The sequence below is a fragment of the Pseudochaenichthys georgianus genome, chromosome 22 (genome assembly GCF_902827115.2).
Source record: "Pseudochaenichthys georgianus chromosome 22, fPseGeo1.2, whole genome shotgun sequence".
In the NCBI taxonomy this organism is placed as follows: domain Eukaryota; kingdom Metazoa; phylum Chordata; class Actinopteri; order Perciformes; family Channichthyidae; genus Pseudochaenichthys; species Pseudochaenichthys georgianus.
In genome coordinates, this window is record NC_047524.1 from 8,260,912 (window position 1) to 8,285,357 (window position 24,446).

Below are 24,446 nucleotides of genomic sequence, written 5' to 3' on the forward strand. Positions count from 1 at the left end.
AGTGTTGAATCGCATCATATCTCCCCGAATCGCATAATGTTGAATCAAATCGTATCGAACTGTATCGCAACAGGAGTGTATCGTATCGCATCGCCTGGTGTTTCAAATGTATCGTTAATGTATCGTATCGTGGCAACGTATCGAGATGCGCATCGCATCGGCCTCAGTGATGGAGATGCACATCCCTACTGTCTATACATCTTTGTGCATGTTAATGGTCTGAAAAGGTTCTTCCAGAGGGATTTTATCTCCCACACACTTATTAAAGTATTTCTGTAGACTGTAAATAGGTACATGTGTATCCTCTCAGATACAAGCCTCAAACAGACAACACACAAATGAGCCTAGAACTTGATACCTACATGTCTTTCATCCTTTTTTATTTTGCCAACATGCAAAACTATTTGGTTACATTTCTGATGTTTCACTTTTAGACAATATCACTTCCCCCCCACATATATACCCCCACCAGCCGATTATACCTAGTGGATCTTATTTACTTTATGCTGTAAGTAATGTGCCAAAAGGATCTAACACTTTGATTCATTTGTTTTCTGCAAGCATTAAAGCTAATTCAACAGCTTAATATGTTTTCAGCTAGACTATATAGATGCAGACGTTGGCATCTGAATCAAAATGAAACTGTGCGTCATGTTTCCTGTCAAAGAGAAGCGTTTCCCAGCAGTCACGGCTGTTGCTACTGGGGTTAAACATTACATAAAGGATTACAGTGAGGAGAGATGATAAACGCTGACTGACAAAACATCTGTTGTTTAGTCCAACAGGAAGACAGACGTGACCCAGCAACATGGCCGTCATCAGCTGTCCAAGTAAACCTCTAGAGGAGGCTGGCACACAACCAACTGGTCAGCTATCATGACACTGTGTTGACAATCACATCACTGTACACATGTAATCACATGGAGGAAGCTAAACAGTGTCCGGCACCAGGAACAGTCTATTAAAGAGGTCAGAATGGTCATGTGACCCCGACTGCAAATGTGGAGGTAAACAGTCGTGCTGTGGGGCAGATTTTTGTAAGCCAACTCGGAAGTCAGCGTCCCAAGACCTCCCTTGATAAAAGTGAATGAACGTTTTCCATTGGATTTCTGTAGATTGCAATCAAACGTTTACAGCAAAAATCATCTCCACATATTAACCCCACTTTAATTATTATTGAAGCGTAAATGGCAGAAGTAACCAGCCAACGTTAGACTATAAGGGAACTGCATGACGGTTAACAAACAATGAACAAAGATGTACATTGACATGTGAAAATAATTACTTTCAGTAAGGAAACCTGCAGACTGGAACAGATGAACGAAGGAGAGAGAAAGGAGACTGCACCAGGTACAAGGAAACAACTGAAACCAAGGCCAACAGTCAAAAACAAGCTGACCTGTAGCAATGTGTACAATACAGAGCTGGTTGGCAGCAATTACTCATCTTTTAGTTATCATTAACCCATCATCCAAGTCATCAAATGCAATAAAATAGCAGAACTGCCATCACAAGCTTTGTGGGCCATACAGGACATCTTCAAAAGACTTGTTTCACACAAAAATAACCAATTACATTATGTTTACAATTATATAAATCTGAGAAACATTATACATATTCACTTGATAAAATAAGGAAATGTAACTAATGCCATCGAGGTCACTAAATAGGGATAGCTACAAATGCTTTGAGCATACCGTGGTTAACAGTAGTACCAGTGGAAGGTAAATAGCATCCTCAGTAATGGCCGTTACACACCAAGGCTCTAGTTAGCTAGCATTAGCCACTGTTAGCTAATGGCCAGACCACATGTAGACAGGCGGTAGCAAAACCTGTGCTTTCAACTTTCACTTTGCAGGAGGAAGAAGTATTATTTATTCTCTAAACAAGTTATATCGTCTTGTTTTAAAGGATTAATTGATCATCCAAAATTGAAGGCCATCCCTTTTCTTTTGATAGAGTGACAGTAGTAACATCCTACACATGCACAGACTTTAGGTGCATGTGCTCGCCTGGTTCAGGTAACGGCTCGATGGAAAAATATATGTTGATGACCCAAATACAATCTACCCGTGTCCCCATCTCCATGTTCTCAGGTCTCACATAAGCGTTCCTGCAAGGCGCCAGGCTGCTGTCAATCATTAACACATGCAGTCATCTTGGGTAAACTTTGCTCCCAGCTACTGTAGCCAACATGGCAGATGGCACGGCTACGGAGTCACTCTCGCTTCCGTTTTAAGGGAACAAGGTTTCACACTAAATGTCTGAAATGTATCTCACTGGGACAAACAAAAAAGACTCCTGCAAGCTTGTAATGAGAGCAAACACTGCAGGAAGCGGCATCAGTACTTCATTAATGAAAAATACGAAGACCTTTCTTTTCAAACGGTATAAAATGACTTTATGACTTTTAAGAAACACGTGAAAATAAGTATTTTTACAATCTTGCCTTTAAATTTGTGTTCACATTTTTCATATGATTACAGCTGTGGGACCATTGTTGCATGAGAACCCTTCTCACTTTCTCCCTACATCCAAAATATACATTGTGCCTGTCCAATACATTAAATACATGCCGAACAAAATGACGAGATCACTTAAGAAATTAAGGACGTCCAATTGTTGATTTTGTCTGAATAATGTCTAAAAAGTTACATAAGAAGTTTAATTTGGATTCCTTGAAATATGAAGAAAAACATTATTTTTCAAAGAACCGTACAATCACTGTATGTCTGATGATAAGACCATCGATTAAATGTTATTGTAATATGTTCAAAATTCAAATTCAGAGTGGCAGAGGAGCATTGTTTGGAACTGGCTGGACAGACCCTGAAATAACTGAGAGGTCACAGGTTCGAAACCCTGTCAGCTGACTCGTCATGTCAAAAGTTGAATTGAAGCCGTTTGAAGAGCATCAGCTCAAGAATAATGAATCGGACGGTTCACACAAAGACAGCTTCAAGAGTCCAGGTGAGAAGCATAGTCTCTCCCAGGACTCACCTAGCAGGAACAAGAGCACCAATTAATGTAAACACACACACACACACACACACCACACACACACACACACCCACACCCCCCCCCCCCCCCCTTCGTGCTACTGCACATTCATAACACGAGAGTCAGTAGTCAATATGTTCCTGTGAGGAGAAGAAGAAGTGTCTCTGGGAAACGTTCTCTACACTGTGTACTAGATTAGGGCTGGGCCTCAATATCTACCGTTTAGTTTGAAACTAAATGTGTCCATAGCCAAGTATTACAAAGTACAAAAAAAGGACAAAATAGTCATTTCTTAGCAGAACATTTGTCTGTTCTTAAATTAAATCAGACTTGCATATAGCAACAAGCTTGATAAAAGGGTTCTCGGTAAATACAATTATCAGCAAAAGTGTCAATAAATGTCTGTTCCCAAACAAGACATCTGAAGTCCAACAGTGTAATATGGAAAGCCTATTTTATTTATCATTTTATAAACCTAACAATTAATCAAAAAGGAAAATGTATAAGATTATTTAAAAAGGATTATCAGTAGTCTGTGTTTACTTTGTACTCATGTGTTGGCACATGTTTAATAGCTGAGGTTGATGCAAGCTGGGCAGCGAACTTCAACTTCTTCTTTTGAACTCACGTTTCTTCATAAACTCCTGAATCCTCTTTGAACATGGTTCTCATTCAAAACAGATTCAGCTTTAATACAAACAAACACATTCCTCCACTAGGAATCAGAAATAAATGTACTCATTCCACCTGGGAGCTTTCCATTTTCCTCGCAGTCAGTCAAAAACACCCGTCTTGTGTTACCATTCCCAGTCCATTTTAAGTCTACCTTTCCCTCTGCCTCACACACACACATGACAGGCTTGACTGGCTGGCAGCAGCGACAGCCCTTCACAGCAGAGGCTAACTTTAACACTCCACGTTACTGGTTTGCACCACCACCACACACACATGAATCCCACCACTCACTTAATCAGGTTTCCTCTCCCTGTTAGGCACTCACGGTAGAAAACGACAGTCATGAACGTTGTGGTCTGAGCGGATTTGAGCCAAACATGTGGACGGCAGAAGTTCAGTGGACCCACGCTCCTTCTTGTGGCTTGTTTGTAACGAGTGGGGCTGGAAAAATGTAAAGAGACACTTCATGGATCATGTTTCTCCTGAGGGGAGGACATGGAGGGGAGGGAAGACGAGGTGGCGTGTCGGTGGGCTTCATTGGCCGAATGGAGACCAGAGGAAGCCGCAAGGAGAGGGACAGGGGAGGGTTCGCTGTGCAGCATTGTACAACTCAGTCTCGCTTTCTTTCTATTTTCTGCCCCTCGCTTCTTTTAAAAGCCTGCTGCCCAGAGAGGTCAGCAACAGATCAGTCCTCCTACACGAGGTGGAAGTGAGAGGGAACTGATTCAGTCAGACAACACGCTCCGCCACATGAGGATCTGACCAGCACGAGCCAAGGTTGCTGCTATGAAAACTAATATGTGCTCTTAACAGGCTGTGTTTTCAAGGTTTTTCCTGCATTTATGCCACAGCGGCCTTGATAAGAGGAGGTCGATTGTGAGACGTCAAAGCAGCTGACGTCATTGAGGGAGGAGAGGAGAGAAACACTCAGGGGGAGGACATGAAACCTGCTTTTTAATTACAAGTCTTTATCCTCTCCTCTGGGACGTTGTTGGACTATGTATTTACCATTACCGTTTAACAGCGAGACTCAACAAGCAAAGGCGAGGAGGGTGTAAATTAAACAGGACTGATTGGTTAAAAGTTATTGATTATTAAATGCATTTGTCTTTCTAATTCCTGTAATGCTTTGATTGTCAAAAGTTATTTATATATATATATATATATATTTTCTTTCTTTGTAGTTTTATGTGTGCCTACAGAATGTACTTCTTTTTTTACATTTTATTTACTTTGTTTCCATCCTAGTGATTGTTTTTTAAGTTTGAATACTTCAGCAGTGACAATTCCAATCACAGTGATTAGGTAGAGCCTTATGAATACTAAATATTTGTGAAAGAATAAAGTAACATTTCGAGTACATTAATCATTTCAATCCACACATTAACTAAATCAATAAGAGTTATTTTGCTTCTGGGGATATTTAAACATCCTGATATGGAGGAGAAAGGGAACAAAAGAAGGATAGGACGGACAGATTCCCAAACGGAGGAAGAGTTGGGTTTTTTTGTCACACAGGAACCATCTCTTTCCTCTCCTCTTCCTCCATTAAACATTAAAACAACTCGTTCAGATTTCCCGCCAGTCCCTTCACCTCTTTCTCTCTTTTCTGCTTGCATTCCTTGTTCTACCTCCTTCAGCGAACATCTCTGTGGTAACACTTAGTGAAGCCTAAAGTATGCAGCAACTGTAACATGCATGTAAATGAGATTATATCATATAAAGTATATTTACAATATCCCTGCAGACTCTTTTCGCACCATGGTACATGAAAGGTGGATTCATGTAGGCCATGAGATGTGCGTTTGTTGCTATGCCAACTTTTGCTGGCAATATTTCCCACCCTTCTCCCATGAGTTTATTGGAGACGTTTTTGTTTTTTTTTACAAACGTACACATGCTTGAACACAAACAGGTATTGCCTCCAAGTATTCTTTCAATATTTTTTTGTTAACCGTTATGGATTTAGGAGACTCTGGATGAGCGTTCATGCTATTTGTATTTGCTTAACAGTTACACTCAGAAGCTGTTTAATACACCCTGAGCCTTGTGCTGGGAAATGAAGGGCCTTGCTTTAGGGCAGTTTGTCAGAATTTGTAAAGAGAGGTGAGAACAGCATAATTCTTACAAAATGTTTTGAGCCTTCACTTACGGGATTAAAAACCACTATCCTGGAGTTTAAAATACAGCAGAGGGGGCCAGCAGTAGTTGTATTTGCCCTAAACCATTGGCGTCTTGGTTCGGTAATCAAGTTAGTTTCCTGCTCTGGGAACCCAGAATCTCCCAAATGAGATTTTTCTTTTTGGCATTTAGAGACTTTTTGTTGGCTTAAAGGTGGGGTAGGTCATTTTGGAGAAACCAGCTCGAGTGCGCTAGAATTAGAAAATACACAGCCAGAAAAAATCTGCCACTTCCTGACAGAGCCCCTCCTCCAACACACACGAACGCGCACATGACCAATGAGGGCACGAGATAAGTTTGTGCACAGATGGAAAGCTGACAGGCAGGTAGGCCAACCAGTTATTTTAGCCGGGCCGGCTAAAATGATTGGTCGTGCTTTTTACAGCGCTACGGCTTCCACAGATAACATTATTTTATGGATTTTTTGTCAAAGCACTTCAGATATTCATTGCTATCGGGATGTTAAGAGCATTCCATGGAATATAACAAAAAGTGTACCTCGAGCCGGTTTCTCAAACTTACCTACCCCACCTTTAACTCACTTTGGCTGGTGATCAGGTTAGTTATCTCGATGCATAGCCTTTACATCAAACAAGTGCCGTCGGTATGGCCAGCGCAAATGTGAAAACGGAGCTTTTAGAGTCTCAAATGATAAAAACGTGTATTATTCAGGAGCTTTGTGGTTTTCCAGAGAGATACAGCAACGCTTGACAAAGAGTTGATTGGACGAAAATGTTGGGCTGATATTGTTCAACCAAAGTTGTACAAACATGCTAAACAATTGGAATAAATTGGAATAAACTGAATCTGTCAATATAAACCTGTGCATTCAGGTTAGTCTGCTTTGTCCTGTCGTTCTGACTTCATTCAAAATGACAAGACAGAAAGATTTACGACTGAAGCTTGTGACAGATTGCCACCTCTTAGTCAACCAAGATCAAGTGCATTACAATCATTGTACTGCACAACAACACATGTTCCTGATACCTCCTAGGGTTTTTATTTAATTATAGACTTGTTGGATATTATGTGTGTCAGACATGACAACAAACAATGTTGTTCACACATATCACACTGACTGGCTTGTTTGGGCATGTTTACCGCAGATGACATCAGAGTCTCTAGGAGTGACTGTACTCCAAGATTACATTTTCCCCAAGAAGCTTTCATACAATACTTCTAGATAGACCTATTGGAAAATGCCTCAGGGTTTTCTTCCCAAAATGATATACAAATCAGACCTCTGCAGCTCAATCTGACATGTTTAGCAGTCTCAGAGCTTTTTAGAGGTAAGCAACTATCTGATGAACCAGGGACATTGCTTTGAGTATAATGTAAATATGACTGGCTCTATTGTGAAAATTCCTGCAGCGTGCGTCCTCCTTTTGCCCGGGGATCCCCCTGAGGAAACTGCGCCCACCTGGTCTTCCTCTGAACATCTAAGAATGAGCTGCACAGCGAATGGCGGGATCTACCGTGCTTTACCAAGACTATGCTTCCCTGGGTACTGGCTGAAGTCTGACCGGTGGCGGTGACTAAGCCTCAAGTAAAAGGAGAAGAGGAGGAAGAGGAAAATGTGATTTGTGCATAGTGATGATGTTCTTTCGCTGTCTGCTAAATCGACAGCATTGAGTACAGCTGTCCGGATGTACGCCCACCTCTACTGCTGCTGCGTACATCAAGGCGGGAGAGAGATTATGGTAATGAAAAAAGGAACACAGCCGAGCTGATTTGTCTAAGAAAGCGAAAAAGGAAAAATGATTCAAATAAGAAAAGGTTAAATAAAGGACACGCAAGAGAACAGGTTTGTTTGGGTCGAGTTATGGCCTAAAAATATAAAAAGAAAATGGCACTTGCAACCCCACTGCTACACCGAGTGATTATATCCTCTTCAGATATAAAATAGAAACAAGGAAATCCCTTTTCACAAACACCGCAAAGCATTCCAATTAAAGTGTTCTAGAAAAAAAAAAAATACCTTCTGCATCTCCATCTCTTACTAATAACACAAACAGTCCTAAAAAACCAATATAAACACTGCAGAGAATTGGAGGGCAAGCTTTAATAGCAATACTTACATCCATTACTTCTTTCACTGAACGCTGGTGTAAAAAAAAAAAAACCCCAATAGGTTGAGAATCAGGAAGACCTCAGGGCCTGTTGATAAAATAAATCGCCCCCGATACACGTCTTTCTGGCAGCTTAATATTGTGAAGAGATTAGAGATAGAATAGCCCTATAATTAAAAAACACCAGCGGTCCTGAAGGCACCTCTTTTATGGTCATATGAGGTTGTCTCCTACAATGGGTAATTTAATTTACCAATTTATTGCTGCTGGTTCAACACGGGGCTTTTGGCATACGTCACAGTGAGTCCACTGTTTGTCTGTGGCTTAAAGTTCACAACAGACAAGCGGGAGGGGCAAAATAATCCTTGTTCTTCCACTTGGCTTACTCAGACATATATGGGAGTGAAAGGAAGCCTCAAAGGTTAGAGTGGTTGTCTTGTGACCACATGGAAGGTATCCCGATCCAAATCCTGGGAAATGTACGAGACACTCTAGTGATTTCACAAACTACAAGCTGAGCAATACAAGTCTAACTCTTTCTGTACCGTCCCTGAATGACCCTACAACTGAAAATATGGTTCCTCTTAACTTTTGTGAGCCGTTACTCAATGTTTAAATCTCAAAATGTGCCATCAAATCAAATGTTGGCCATGAGGGTAGTGCAATAGGTCGCCATTGTCAGTATGTGCGTCTGTGTATTGTGTTTGTTCAAACGGTGTATGACTGATGATATGTGTATGTCTCTTAATGTCCACTATGTTTGTATATGTATATGTATGCGGAACTGCAGGACGGAGTCCAGAACAAATTTCCTTACGGGGACAACAAAGTATATCGTATCAATCAGACAGCTTCCAACTCCTCATAATCACACACTAATCTTTACATGTTCAGCATGACTCCTTTACTGCAACCGATGTTGTTCTTGCATTAAGTCACATCTAAGAGACCCTATTATGCTTTTTGGGCAATTGCTTTTCCCTTTCCTGTAGTGTGTTATATAGGTTGTTGTGTATGTAAAATACTAAAATCCCCAAGTTTCCTCCCGAGGGAGTTTCTCCTCCATTGGACTCTTTGTTTACTTCCAGAACATAGCGACATCACATCGTAACACTCACGCTAGGGCTGCTCAATTAATCGTATTTTAAATCGCGATTACGATTATGGCTTGCAACATAAAACGATTATTATTATTTTTTTTTTTCAGTTGAGTTTTACTTAAAGTTCAGGGTAATCAACTGTTAAAAACATACTGTTCACATTTTTTTTCTCCAATAAATGGATGTTTTCAAAGTCAATGAATAATCGCATTTAATAAATCGCAATTACAATTATTGACCCAAATAATCGAGATTATGATTTTTTCCATAATCGAGCAGCCCTAACTCACGCTTCTATTGGCTAGTGCTCCAACAAGGCTAAGGTGCGGGACATCTGAGCAGTTGACCAGCTAACCAATCAGAGCAGACTGGGCTCTGGTTTCAGACACAGCGTGAAAAGAGGTGCTGCAGCACAGGCAGTATGAGAAAAATAAAGAGCTTTTTGAACATTAGAGCATGGAGACATGTCTTTGTAGAAGGACAAAATACCTGAATCTGGAAATTAGCATAATCTAAATTCTGGTTAAAAAAAGAGAGGGAAAAATGCCAAGCAATGAAACCAGTTATCAGTAACATGTCCTCGTGCAAAGCAAAGGTTCCAGTGGAGCTGCTCTGCGATCAGAAGCAGCAGACTGTGATTGTACTGAGGAGGTGAGAAATGTGCAGAGCGGTGTGAATGTTAAGTGAACGCGTGAAGCTGAAGCGGCGAGGTGCTGAAAAGGACCGAACCATGTGCCGGCTCGGGCGAAGATAAACACAGTACGACTATAAAACACAAACTAAAATAAACTCAGACAAGAAGTGAAAGAACATTCTGTCCGTTTAACACGGATGGCAAATATAGCTGGCATGCTCACTGTATAAATACACAACTACATCCAAGTGTGTAGTTTTGATATATAGGCTGCCATTAAATTGGAGGTTTTCAACTCTTTGCCAGTCGAAATTCTCAACAAAATGTTCACAGCTTGTGACAATACAAAGGCAAAAAATGTATTTAAAAAAAAAGACATTTTATGCAGAAATTGGCTACAATAGAACTATCAGTTTTAACAGGAGAGATGAGTCAGAATTAGCAAATCCACACAAGGGAAATCACAATTGTTTTCCAAAGCTCGTCAAAGGTATAACGAGGTGAAAAACTGGTGTGAGTGTTGTTAAATATGTAAGGATGCAGTTTAAATGAAATGTTCAGAATTTTATCCTGGGTTTCAGAAAAGGGAACTGAGACATTAGGCTCTCAAGGAACATTCTCACTTTAAGCAATTCAAACAGGCCTGCAGTTGTTTGGGTATTCTTGCGTGTATTCCACTGTCTTTGCATGTTGGTGGGGGACAGGTTAGGTGTTCTGCTGTGTACCTACAGCATACATGTTGACATAGTGGAAGTAAGTATAAGTGGAGCATGAACACACACACACACCAACAGACACACGATAACTCACCTCTTCAATCTGGCTTTTAATGTGTGATTGTTTTTGTATTATTTGACTTTAACTATATATTTATTTGTTGTTCCTCTATTTTATTTTATATTCACTATATATGTAAAGCGTCTTTGAGTACCTGTCAAAGCGCTAACAAATTAAATCTATTATTATTATTATTTAGTGGTGCACGATAATTATCAGTCTGATAATTATCGGTCCGATATTAGGAATTATGACGTCATCCCGATAAAAGTATTAATAGCCCCGATAATATACAATTTATTTTTTGGGTAAAAAAAAAGAAAAAATCCTGCGGTGTGGGTGGATTGGGATGAGGGGCGCTTGTTTTTCCCTCGGCTCCTCCCGTTTTGCCAGTACTGTGGTATAGTGGTTTAGGAAGAGGGGAGTTCTTCACAAATCCAGCGCTCCCTTCTCATGCCTGGCTGTGACGTAAATGGTGTGCGGCCGTGAAGCCAGGACAGTAAACAAACATGTCGTCGGTGGTATGGGACTATTTCAAAGTTTCAGAGTTTGATAGTTCGCTTGCTATTTGTATTAACAAATGCAATGAAGAAGTTCCACGAGGAGGGAAGAAGGCAACGAGCTATAATACTTCCAACCTGATTAGTCACCTGAAACATCGCCATCGCTACGATGGTGTGTTAAAAGCGTACGAAGACGCCTGCGCTGCTAAACTAGCTGCGAATCCAAAGCCAGCTGCAAAGGCACCGGGGCTTTTACCTATCGACGAGGCTTTTGAAAAAGGCAAGAACTTTATTTGGGAAAATAAATATGGTCACTTTGAAGAGTCAAAACTGTTCTTGGCTTTGTTTTGTTCATAGTAGTAATGCTCATGTCATGCTCACTACTAGTCTTTTTTTTTACCACCTGGTGTGCAAAAACTACAGGTACATTTAATATATATATATATATATTATTATCGGGTATCGGTATCGGTCTTGAGAAGCAGGAAGTTATCGGTTTCAAAAAACCAATATCGTGCATCACTATTATTATTATAACTCACTTAACTAGTTTTGTCTCAGTCTCTTGTTATGTGAAAAGGAGTTTCAGATGATTGATTATGTCACAGCCCTACATGCACACAAACACAGAAGAGGCTTCTCAATACTCAAATTTCCCCTCCTCGACTCCTCGACTCCTCGGTCCTCCGGTAGTGACCCGGAAATGAATTTCAGCGCGCCATTTTGAAGGACGTCTCATTTCTCTAAATGCACACCGAGGACCGAGGATCGAGCGTCGAGGAGGCTCTCTGGAGGAGCTATAACCGAGGATACACTGATGGTTCCTCCACGGCTCCTCCGCGGATGCATTTCCGGGAACGGTGGAGGCGTGACGCACGGCCGGACTTATCTCAGCCAATGACAGCTCTGCATGCATCCCCTGGATATTATTTTAGAAACTGCTCTCATCGCAACGCGATGTTTACAGTGAGAACAGCTGTGAGGCCCTGCAGAAAGCAGAGCAGTGTGTAAAATAAATATCACTCAGTATAACAGACCTACTCTCTTTATTTGCTTTAGTTTAGTAGATATATACAAACAAAGAGTCGATATTTTTCTAAAACCATTTAGTGCTTCACATAATAAAATACACAACGGCTGTAGCCTGATTATGCTTTAGGAGCTGTAGGTGTGTGTGGTACAGTGTGTGTGTGTGTGTGTGTGTGTGTGTGTGTGTGTGTGTGTGTGTGTGTGTGTGTGTGTGTGTGTGTGTGTGTGTGTGTGTGTGTGTGGTACAGTGTGTAGGTGTGTCCTGTACAGTGTGTAGGTGTGTGTGTGGTACAGTGTGTGCGCAGATGCGGCGGACAGACAGGTCTTAGTTGGTTTGGTGTCCTCTGCTTACTTTTAATACTGCAAATACAACTTTTGGCCCGTAATTTCAATTCCCCATTTCAGCGACCAGAGAGAGGGGGGGGATATATCCAGTCTCTGATTGTGTTACGTTATTATGAGAGTGCTCTCATACTTTAAATTGCATATATTTATATAAATATATTTGTGTGTGTGTGTCCGCATCTGTAGCCTGGTATTGTCTCATTATACCGCACTCTCAATTAATTCAAGGTAAATATGTGGGGGAACAATGTTCAGCTGATCTAACAGAGATTATAAAATATGACAAAACACTCGACAGCTGATGCAGCTGTTGCCACGTAATAATGAACGGACGTCGCTTTAATATGACCGCTCAGAGGAGAGGAGTTCTCATTTCTTTAAACGTCTGCTGCTTCCCCTCCTCTCTCCTCGGTTCCCCTCCTCGGTCCTCCGCTCGCATCTCCTGTGGGCGGGACTAAGTCTCGAGGAGGGGAGTCGAGGAGGGGAGTCGAGGAGGGGAAATTTGAGTATTGAGAAGCCTCTAGAGAGAGCTCACACCTCAGGGTTACCTTCTGTGCTCATTATAATCCCGACCTGAGAAAGAACCAGGAAGTGGTTTTCCATTTAAACTGACAGGTGACAGATGTGTCTGGTTTCTGTGTGGCAGCATTCCTGCTGTCAACATGGAGCCACACCACTGCTGTGTGAAACGTGAATGGGATGTCTCATTGTGTAATGCTTCGCCCAAATGCATATCACACATCGCCCAATTCACTTTGGCCTGCAGTGTGATGTGTACACATCTATACACTCCTCCGTGTAGTAATACACTAGCATTCCTCAAAGACAATATAGCACCATGTCACTCACTTGACACTACCAGCTAGATTTAGAGCACTTTATTTTAGGAAAGCATCCAATGTTTAGTTATATAAACTGTATTGAAGCACTATTTTGATAAAGAACATTTCCAATGTTGAGTTACATCAGATTGATTGATATTCATTCTGTTTCTTAAGATTTTGTATTGAATTGTTGGAATTGTCCCTATCCAGCACTTGATTGGACAGCATTTCTGATGACAACATCGGCTTGAATCAAAATACAATTTCCAGAAAATGTATATAAAACAGAATGGAAAAAAAATATATATCAATTTAACTATTTAGTTGTTTTACGAACTGTATTAAACATTTGATGAGGAGTGAAAATAACTGCTTCAATTAAAATACCGGAGCACAAGCTAAAAAGGTTGGATATTTTTCATAGTGTGTTTGGTGATGATTGAAAGATATAAAGATATTCCAGGAAAAATAAACATTCATGGTTCACGAAGGTTGAAGAAGATGTCTTTTTTTCACCATTGACAAACATCAGCCCTGACCCGCCCTGTGTGATCACCATCATGACTTACCAGTCATGTAGATAACATGCACACCAACACACACTCCGAGCTAGATGCTTAAAACCAGCATGGCAGGACAATTACAGGCAGGTTTAGCAGCTCTGGTCACCACAGCACAAGTTTCACAAGAACTTCTGGGTTCAGGAATGTACGATGGCATCTTGTCGTGTACATGTTCAAAGAAAGGCCGATGAGGGTGATGCTGATTCACAGCTGAGTCTCAACACGACAAGGCAAACATTAAAATATGGTATCTATTGACCCATTTTCACTTTAAGATAAGGCGGGCCCTTTCATACTCACATTGTGCAGACAAGACTTTAATGATTTACCATCAATAAGTCTTCATAGACACCAGAAAAGGGAACGGCCCGTCAACACACAGGCATGAAAAGAATCTTGATGCTGGGCGTGTCTGAAGTTTGGCGATTTTTTGCGAGCAACGCGACCAACAACCAATCACATGAATCTCCCGCCCCCGACATACAAAGCAATAGCAATGTTAAAACGAAGTAAACTGGATATAAACTCCCCAAACAGGCGAAAACCTACCAGTTTCACCCACCGTCTCTGCCACCTCCCTCCATGCCTGGTTCCTCCGGTTTGTATCCCGTTAATAGTTCTGGTTGTAAAGAACCGGGTGATTTGCTACCGTAATTTCTCGTTTGGAATATGAGGAAATGAACTGCGGTCTGGCTCTCCCAGCTTGCACGCGGTTTGATTGCCTAGCGCTTGTACTGGCGGGATTTGCATAAACGGGATTTGATTGGCTGATGCCAGCTTCGAAAGCATCGGGAGCATCAAAAGTTGAACATTGCTCAACTTTTGATGCTCACGATGCTTGCAACGCCATGCTCCGCTCCCCACAATGCAGTTCGGCGAAGATTCAAAATCTTCTACGTCACCCCATTCAAGTGAATGGGCGAAGCTTTGAAAGATTTTTTTTCATGCCTGTGTGTGGACGGGCCGTAAGTCTGAATTTCAGGGATACTGTATTACAGTTGTTTAAAAAAACACAGAACATTGGACCCGCAATTCAGGTCTGCACCCACGATGAAACCACGGCTGTCTGTCGGTCGGTCTAGGGGCAAAGTCAAGTTTAAGATTAGGCTACATCAGAGGTGCCCAGTACGTCGACCGCGGGCGACCGGTCGCCCACGGGGGCAATGCTGGTAGACCGCGAGTCATTCATTAAAATAAAAAAAAACAAGCTCCGTTAAAATAGACAAAACTGGTTTTGATCCCTCCTCCCTTGTCCTCCCTGCCACTTAATTCAGGAGTTTACTTGATTGACAGAAAAAGCTTTCCAGTCTGTTAACCCAGAATGCAAAGCGATATAACATCAGTCAAGTGCCGGGTAGTGATGGGAATTCCGGCTCTTCTTGGTGAGCCGGATCATTTGGCTCGGCTCCCCAAGAAGAGCCGGCTCTTTCGGCTCCCAAAGGGCTCTTCAGTTTACCACATATTATACCTTTTATAATTAAATCAAATGCCATGCCTCATTTCGCTCCATTTGCTCTTTCCAGCGCTGTTTTTGCAGGGGGCTGATTCTGTGAGCTGCAGCTGACCACGCCCCCCTGCAGGAGAGGGGAGCGTGCTCTGAGATCAGCTGCTAGGCTGCAGCGGGGAGAAGAGTGGGACAAAAAGAGATCTCCGTCCTCCGTGTTTTATTCTTATAGAAGTAAGAAGAGAAGTAATGGGGCAGAAATCCTCCTTTTTACGCAGCGGTCCAGACATAGACATCATAGCTACGGCGACACATATTCAGTTGCCAGTTACTTTGGCATTAGGGCAGGGATATCTAGATACTTTCCAAGGTTTGAGAGAGAGAGATAGAGAGAGAGATAGAGAGAGATAGAGAGAGATAGAGAGATAGAGAGATAGAGAGATAGAGAGATAGAGAGATAGAGAGATAGAGAGATAGAGAGATAGAGAGATAGAGAGATAGAGAGATAGAGAGATAGAGATAGAGATAGAGATAGAGATAGAGATAGAGATAGAGATAGAGATAGAGATAGAGATAGAGATAGAGATAGAGATAGAGAGATAGAGAGAGAGAGAGAGAGAGAGAGAGAGAACATTCCTATATTGGACCTATGTATATTTCATTATAACTTTGAGAGACTGTTCATAGGACCCATTTGAGTCTGATGTCTAAGTTGAGTGTTCTACTCGTTTATTGTATTCCTTGTACTTATATTTGTGTTTTATGTTTAAGATTTCAGGACATGGAGAGTGGTTTCTTAGCCTGCTTGTTATGTGTTTCTTAACAGAGAGAGAGAGAAATAGAGGTTAACATGCCATTTTAGTTTTATGTATTCATGTATTTGTTTCTGTTCAAGAACCCAAATAGGGTTGTTGTAGTTATCCCATGTATACATAAAACGTGTTATTCAGCTCCTTGCAATTTGGGATTTTATTTTTGGTTGGTAGACCTCGGTGAGCTGGTCATTTCAAAAGTAGCCCACCGGCCCAAAAAGTGTGGGCACCCCTGGGCTACATGATGTACCGTCCAACTAGTTCAGGTTGTCATTCATGTTAACTTTGTTTTTTTTTTTTTTTTTTTTTTTTTTTTTAAATGGAGAAGTCACAAGTTAAAACCGTCTGGAAAGTGATCTACATCGGACTAAATCACAAGCTTATTTTGTATCATCCGTACAAGTTCATAATATTCAGGGTTAACTCAATATTATTGTTTGGCTGGGACACCATCAGCTCACATACACACTAGGGGTCGACCGATTATCGGGGCCGATATTCATCATTTGACCGATTATCGGTATCGGCCTTTTTTTTATAAAATTGCCGATAACACTTTGGCTCTGATGCGGCCGTTTCTCTGTCTGCAGCCACCACTCTCTGTACACGAGCAATGTCCCGCCCACAGCGCTATCTGATAGGCTATTACTGAAGTGTCAATCAACACTGAAGATTTTCCGGGCGGGAGCCAGCCATAGAGGCGGGACCTTCTCAGATTACAGGCAGGTGCGAAGAATGCAGACACAGACAGAGGCAAGCAGCAGCGCTGAGCGGCAGAGCCATACATGTGTTTCGAAGGTAAATCAGTTGAAAGCCGAAGTTCAATAAACATCCCAATCCCCTATGCTGAAGTTGCAAAAACAGCACGATCTATTGATCCAATTCTATCAGCTTCCCAGTTACACAGGGACGCGGGAAGTCAGTCAGCGTGCATCGTCTCACAGCGGAACTGTGGTGCGGAGTGAAGCCTCGCAGTTTTTCAGGTTGATATGTGAAGCTCATTAGCTAATGTATTTAGCAAATGTTTAGCAAAATATTAGAAGTGAGGCTACTAGTCTAACGTTAGGTCTACTGTAATAGCCTCACTTTTAATAGTTTGCAAAACATTAGCTAGCACTAGTGTTTTGCAGTTGCTAGCAGCTTATTGGGATTTTATGCTAGACAGACAGGCATTGGTTTGATATAATAAATTAAGCATTATTGTTAGTTAAGCATGTCAGCCTGCAGCCCCACTTCTTGTCTCTCTCTAACTCATAGCAGATGGCTGCACTAAAGAAAAGGGCACAGAGAGGAAACCAGTTGTAAGATGTTTAAAAGTTCATTAAACAAATGCTTAAATGCATTTCAAAGAAGTTGTGTTGAGTTGTGTTGGAGTTTGTGTTATTCTACATTTTGACACCAAGATTTTCTGATTTTACTGCAAATGTATATCGGTTCCAAATATCGGTTATCGGTCTCCTTGATTACTAATAATCGGTATCGGCCTTGAAAAAGCCATATCGGTCGATCCCTAATACACACACACACACACACACACACACACACACACCCTCCTCCCCTCTTACCCTTGAGCAGTGGCAAGGGCGTGAGCTCTATGGGTTTGCCCTGAGAGCGGAACTGGGACGAGCTCTGCGACCGCTTCTGCTTGGCCTTCCTGACAGACTTCCGTGAAAATCCGTCCACTTTGTCGGCAGATGGAGGAGATGTGGTGGCTGCCGAGGACATAGCCCTGCTGGGGGAAACATACAGGGGGGGGGGGGGGGGGGGGGGGTGGTTAATACAATCATATCAAAAATGAGTTGAGAGTGCTCAGCGAACTGAGGGCAGAGTGATTAACACAGATTTGAAAGTTTAGCAGAATAGAAACACAACAGTGGATTTCTTAATAGAAATTATAGCATATTAAATACCAATACATTAATCAGTATTCCTGTGAAAAATAAGTTGTAAGAGTTTCACATTAAAAGGCAATCTATTATGAAAGTGTTGTTAAGTTGCCTTCTGTTGAGATTGAATATTTTTTAAAGAGCCTCTGAGTCAGGGGTCTCCAAACTTTCTTCACCTGAGAGCTACTTTGAAAAAATGAAAGTGGCCAAGAGCTACTTGCATCGCATCGCTTACATTTATTCACATAGCACTCATCAGTTGAATTAAGCTATACACAAAAGTGTGAAATTGCAAAACCTAAAGCTTATCACAAATCTTAACTTCACATCAAGGTCCAAGAAAACGACAATTTCTCACATATTAATATGGACAACATAGTAAGTACTTCACTGAAGATTCACATAAATGTCCAAGAGCAAAATACAATGTTTTCACTTGTTATTATGGCCCACATAGTAAATACATCGCCTTAATCACCACCTTGCAAGCATCTTATGGCACGTGTGTAAAATAAGTGCATTCACTCTTTTTTACAGTTAGTGAGATGACTGGCGCTGCATGGAGTCACCATACAGGTGTCTGCTGGAGTGGACCCACTTAGGTTCACTCTAATAAAGTCATTCATGTTCATCAGTCGGTCTTGTTCTGTATTTAGATTTCATGACATGCATGTCAGAAAAAGCTGCTTCACAAAGGCATGTAGAGCCAAATAAAGCAGACGTGTTCAGTGCTGCTTGGTGAATGTTCTTATAGTTTTCTGGGTCTACAAGGCTCCAGAAATGTTGTGAGTTTTGCTGAGACTTCAGCTGAACATTATTTTGGAGATTTATAACCTCCATCTACACAGGATTGACACTGAACAGTGCATCCATATTTTCTTCTTCTTCGTCTTGACATTAAATTATAAACCATAATTAATCAATTGTAGGCCTATAGGTCTAGCCTCCCTATATCTGTGTGTGACATTTTTCCATCCTCAAAAACAAAAAGCTAATGCTTCTGCAGTCGAGCTGCAGCTTCTAGCCACGGTCTTCTGTTAAAGAAAGGACACTGAATGTCCTGAATGTGGCATCACACACAGGACTTGAGTCTGAACACAGCAGACAACAGGAGTATTTACAACAGCATATAACAACTAAAATACTGCATGTGGGTGCACACTCACATTCTCTGTCTCACTGTTGCATGAATCCCATGAATGTATGAGACTAAGTTAGCTTCATTATATCTCAGTGATTAAGTGAATAATAAAGTTTCTATCTGGTCACTATCAGCCTGTCACTCTTATTAGTAGTTATTTTTCAGGAGGGGGCGGGGCTTGGAGGAACGGAGAGGAGACGGTGATCGCGGAAGCTTTCCTCCTGCCTTCACAAACGTTACACACGTATTTATCAACTGAAAATAGCAAGAGGACATTCATACTCTGCAATCCAAGACTTGATTAAATCCACTAAAAACCTGACATTACGATAACGAGTGTTTTTCAAAAGCACAAATCCCTCCCCGTGTCTCTGAGCCGCAGCGACGCGGCCTGATTCAGAGCTGGTCCTTCTGCTGTTGGTTCTGACTGGTGCTGCTGGAGAAAGCAGACTGCTCCATGTGTGGTGTCGCTGTGCCGCTGTCACATCTGCTCCCTGATCTCTGCAACACGGACCAATTTTATATTTGTGTGACAGAAACAATTCTAAAATAAAAACACTTTATTGTCCGGCCGCGGCCGAAAAATCAGGAAGCACCGTCACTACGCTATAATCGATAATCGAGCGGCGAGCTACTGAAAAGCTGCCCGCGAGCTACCGGTAGCTCACGATCGACGTGTTGGAGACCCCTGCTCTGAGTGTATGGAGCCCCAATGTGTTAAATATTAAACACACTGACTAATTGGATCTATAAAGGAATAAATTGGGAAATTATTTGATAAAATGTTAAAACACGTTATGATAAAATTATGTATCACATGGGTTATTTTGTATCATAGACATTTGTATTTAAACATAAGAAATGTCTATGACATGCTATTTGTGACCACAGACTATCACGTGAAAAATCGTTTCAAATGTTACTTTAAAATATTTCACATTGTCTTATGTATTATATAGTTACTTCTAGGACTGTGCGATTATGGCAAAAATCATAATCACGATTATTTGGGTCAATAATTGATATCACGATTATTTTGACGATTATTCATTGACCATTTATTGAACTTTAAAACAAATAATATTTTACCAATAAACAAGATCAACAAATATGTTGGAGCGCACTTCCAAAACCATACTAAACATATATTATTAATATGATAAATAAAAATAACTTAGACCAAAATAAATTAAATCAAATATGATGCAGTGCACTGTCACAACCTGCTGAAAACTCCTTAACATATAGCCAACATGTTGGTAAAACATATTCAACATATTCCACTCAGTTAAACGTTGAAGGCTGGCCAACCGTCATGGTCCAGAAGTAACAGGAAATAAATGTTGAACTACAATTTAAGACCAAATAAAAATGTTTAGGCCACCATGGCAAATGCTGGTAGGGCTGCTCATGTCATCTCTTAAAGATGTTTTGCAAGAAACACCAGCCTGTTGACATGGTCTGTTTTCAGAGATGAGCGCAGGCAGGTGACAAGCCACCTGTACTGAAGACCCTCAGCCACGCCCCGAGACATGGGGTGACGCCGGCCAATCACAAAGCTTTGATGCGTTCAAGTGCATTATTCTGGCACAGGAAGATTATGTTAGAGGACATTAACGATAAAACAGAATATTGTTGTTCTATTTTTAGACACATCTCGCGATCGACTGGTTGGGCACCCCTCGGCTAGACCATAGGTCTGTTGTGGTAGCAAAGTAGTCAGCTGAAGCCACATCTCTCTCAACTTCCCCACGGCATTTGTCACATAGCGTAGGCAGCGCAGACCTGCTGAAATAATACCGAGACGGCATCGCGTAACGCTTGTCCAACGTGTTGACAAGTTGCTTGAAGCCCTGGTTGCTAACAGTGCTAACTGGGCACATATCTTTAGCGATGTGAAATGTAATGGCACCTGTAATATCTCTGTGTCTCTGCGAGCTCGTCGCGTAGGCCGTTGCTCTGTACAATGCGTCCTGAATCGATGACTGTGATGATGTGGTGGATGAAGTCGAGCGGGCATCTGCTTTTTGTTGTATTATTGGCCGGTCGTATTGCACTTTGTGGTTGTATTTCAGATGATTAAAGAGATTGGTTGTGTTAGCGTGTGGTGCCAACACAACCTGGTAACAAATCCTGCACTGTACTTTGTTTTGCTCCACGTCGGACTCCTGAAAGCCAAAGTACTTCCAAATAGTGGAAATAGTTTTACCCTTCTTTTTAACGAGTTGCTGCTCTTGTTCTGACATCTTCGCTCGCGCTGAACACTCACAACACACGTCACTCCCACGTGGCCGAGTGGGCTTTTAGGGAGGGGCGAAAGCGCACCCAGCAAAATAATCGTATTTGGTCAATTATGCTGTTTTCATAATCGTCGCAAGCCATAATCGTAATCGCGATTAAAATACGATTAATTGCACAGCCCTACTTACTTCTGATTTACTTTGAGGATCCAAGTTTACATAAACGATCAGTGTCGCTTTGAATCACCAAATATAATTTTGTTGACATCATCATGCAGCTCTCCTACAATAATTTTTTTTACGATAGTGAGCTCATAAAAACTTAAAAACATCCCCACTGACTTTTTTCCTATTCTGTGTCAGTCCACCTTCCCTTTTTGGCGTCACAACAAACGAGTGCAGACACAACAGGCCACTTTGAACCCCTCCGAAGAGGCCTGGTGCACAGACACACTGCCTTTCCTTCTTACATGCCAACGGACCAACGCACTAACACACCAGAAACACCAGTCTACGCACAACAATGGAGCCTTGAGGGAGGAAGCTGAGGAAACGTCCACTGCTGGGTGTTTGCTGCCGATATAGTCTAAAAAAAACTTCTAACATACAGACAAGACAACCATCAGCAGAAGTCACACTTTTCACTCCAAAATAATGTTAAAATACTTTCCTGAACCACACCCATTAGAAAAACCTCAGTAAGTAAAATAAAGATTTTTCCTGAGGGTATGAGGAACCGTCTGGTAATAATGAGAGCTGATTGGATTATAATTCGTCAACGTAGTATCCATGTACATATCGGTGGCTGTTCCAACGCGTGTTCATCTACCTGATACATCACAAACACCCATTAGAGCAGCAGTAAGCCAGACTGTGTGCTGGAGGTTTAAATGACATTGTTTTAAACACAGTAGGGCTAGCATGTCAATATGCAACCTGATCAGACTTACATTGGATATGATAAAGTCACACAATAACATGTTGCCAGCTATTCAGATACATTATTGACTGGATTCCTTCCAACATATTCAAACATTTTCTATGTATCCATATAGTGATTCCTGTAATTGTGTTTTAGTCTATTTCAAATTTAAAAGGTGCATTTAAACGCTGCAGCGGTGCTTCAACATTGCGTGCAGATACTATCAATTCTTTAATTTGATGAATGCTAGTTACTAGGTGAGCTCATCATGATCAGATAAGTTAGATACATATTGCATTTTGAAAGCACAAGAGAAAAAGTCCAGGGTTTAGGATTTGATCTGCTGATGAACAAGAAACTATTTGATGGAAATTCATCAAATAGTTGAGATATTATACCTAACGTCTTGAACTTAAAACTGAGCTAGCATCTAACTTATTTACAGTTTTAATCAACCAATTGTCTTACTCTGTGTCCTTTACTCTGTCTTCCACTAGGACCTAAGCAACAGTGAAGACACTGATGTCCTGATGCAGGCCACACAAACTCAGCTGGATGACATGAAGGCTTTAAGGAGAAATGAATTACAACTCTAGCAGAAGCAGTTATGTAATAAGACGTGAATGAGACGCTGCAGGCCGTACTCTGCGCTGGCTGCATCTCTAATGCTCTGTCAAAGTCACACAGGCAGTCGAACAGTATGTCCTGCAGGCCCCGTATAACACACACACACACACACACACACACACACACACACACACACACACACACACACACACACACACACACACACACACACACACACACACACACACACACACACACACACACACACACACACACACACACACACACACACACACACACACACACACACACACACACACACACACACACACACACACACACACACACACACACACACACACACACACACACACACACACACACACACACACACACACACACACACACACACACACACACACACACACACACACACACACACACACACACACACACACACACACACACACACACACACACAGCCTGACTAGCAGACAGTGGAAGCCTTTTGCAAGTTACATGAGGCTGCAAAGCCGATCGTCTGTCATCATGTTTACTGCAGTTTTCAAAGTGATAAATGATTGTTGAGTAGCATTGCATCTGCATGTGGTTAGAGACCAATTAATAAGAAGTTTAAATATGTTTTCATGTAATATTAGAGAAATCTAAACTGAAATAGTACTCGGCAGATAAGCCGAGTTAAAACAAAGTTACTAGACGTGCAAAAAGGAAAAAGAGAGAGGGGCAGCATCCAAATGTTGTACGAATTTAAATGTCAACCCTATGAAAGAAGCTTCAAACTATTTGGGACAGCCCTCAAAACAACTGACCTTTTATTCTTTAGCAGACCCATATCTAGGCCCTACTCAGGGTTTCCCCAACGACGCAATGTGTACAATGTGCCCTACTTTCCTAACTTATAACAAAGTTGTCTTTTTCCCAGACATTGCTATGTGATGCTGATTAACTTAATTGCTGTGACAACTAATGTAGTTAGATGATGGATAAACCATAGCCTGACAAAAACATGAACTGGAGTCTAATATTACTCTTAAATATAAATTAAACTAAATGTAATTAGGAACGTATTTTATTTTTAGGTGAAGTAAGGCAATAAATCACATCAATTGCAGACCATGTTGGTAATCAATTAGTCACTCAAATCATATATCAAGCAATAAATGTCAATTGTTAGCTCTTTATAAAAGGTTAGCAATAGATTTGTATAATTTTATATTAAATATCTTTGCATATTTTTACAAGACAACAACTTAAAACCTGTCACCATTTGGCTCCAGGAACTTTTGTAAAGTATTCTTCACCATTTTATCTGATATTTGAATGATCAATAAAGAAATCTTTGGTTAAATCTTTAGCCAGTCTTAAAAATGTAACCTGTCATAATTACATATATATTTCGTTTCACTAGAGCTCAGCGAAACTCTTTACTACCACACCCTACAGACACACACTTGCATATGACAAAACCAATTTGTCATGCGTCAACACAGCTCATTGTCTTTTCCTTAATAACCACACAGCTGTTAATGCTCCGACTGAGTGAACGCCTTCTGTTGGGCATCACCAGGGTGGGAGAACACCTCCAGCTGAACACTGATCTGTCCTATCACTGGCTGGTAGCACACCATTCATCTGTGGATCCTGCTGTGTGGTCATAAATAACAATAATAACAATTTGCCTTTCAAAGTTTGGCACAGGGCTTCATTCAAATG

At 41.2% G+C, this 24,446-nt stretch overlaps 1 protein-coding gene across 6 annotated transcripts in view; it reads right to left on the minus strand.

Moving 5' to 3' along the window:
• The window catches only part of LOC117467655 (serine/threonine-protein phosphatase 2A 56 kDa regulatory subunit epsilon isoform), a 51,246-nt gene that overhangs the window by 19,213 nt on the left and 7,587 nt on the right, over positions 1–24,446 (minus strand). For 3 of the 6 annotated variants that reach the window (XM_034111445.2, XM_034111443.2, XM_034111441.2), the window contains exon 2: positions 17,522–17,688. In XM_034111445.2, coding sequence (XP_033967336.1) covers positions 17,522–17,681 — 160 coding nt within the window. In that variant the 5' untranslated portion in view covers positions 17,682–17,688. Of the gene's footprint in view, positions 1–3,966; positions 4,130–17,521; positions 17,689–24,446 lie in introns of those variants that run through there. The other 3 variants (XM_034111446.2, XM_034111444.2, XM_034111447.2) reach the window with 2 other exon arrangements.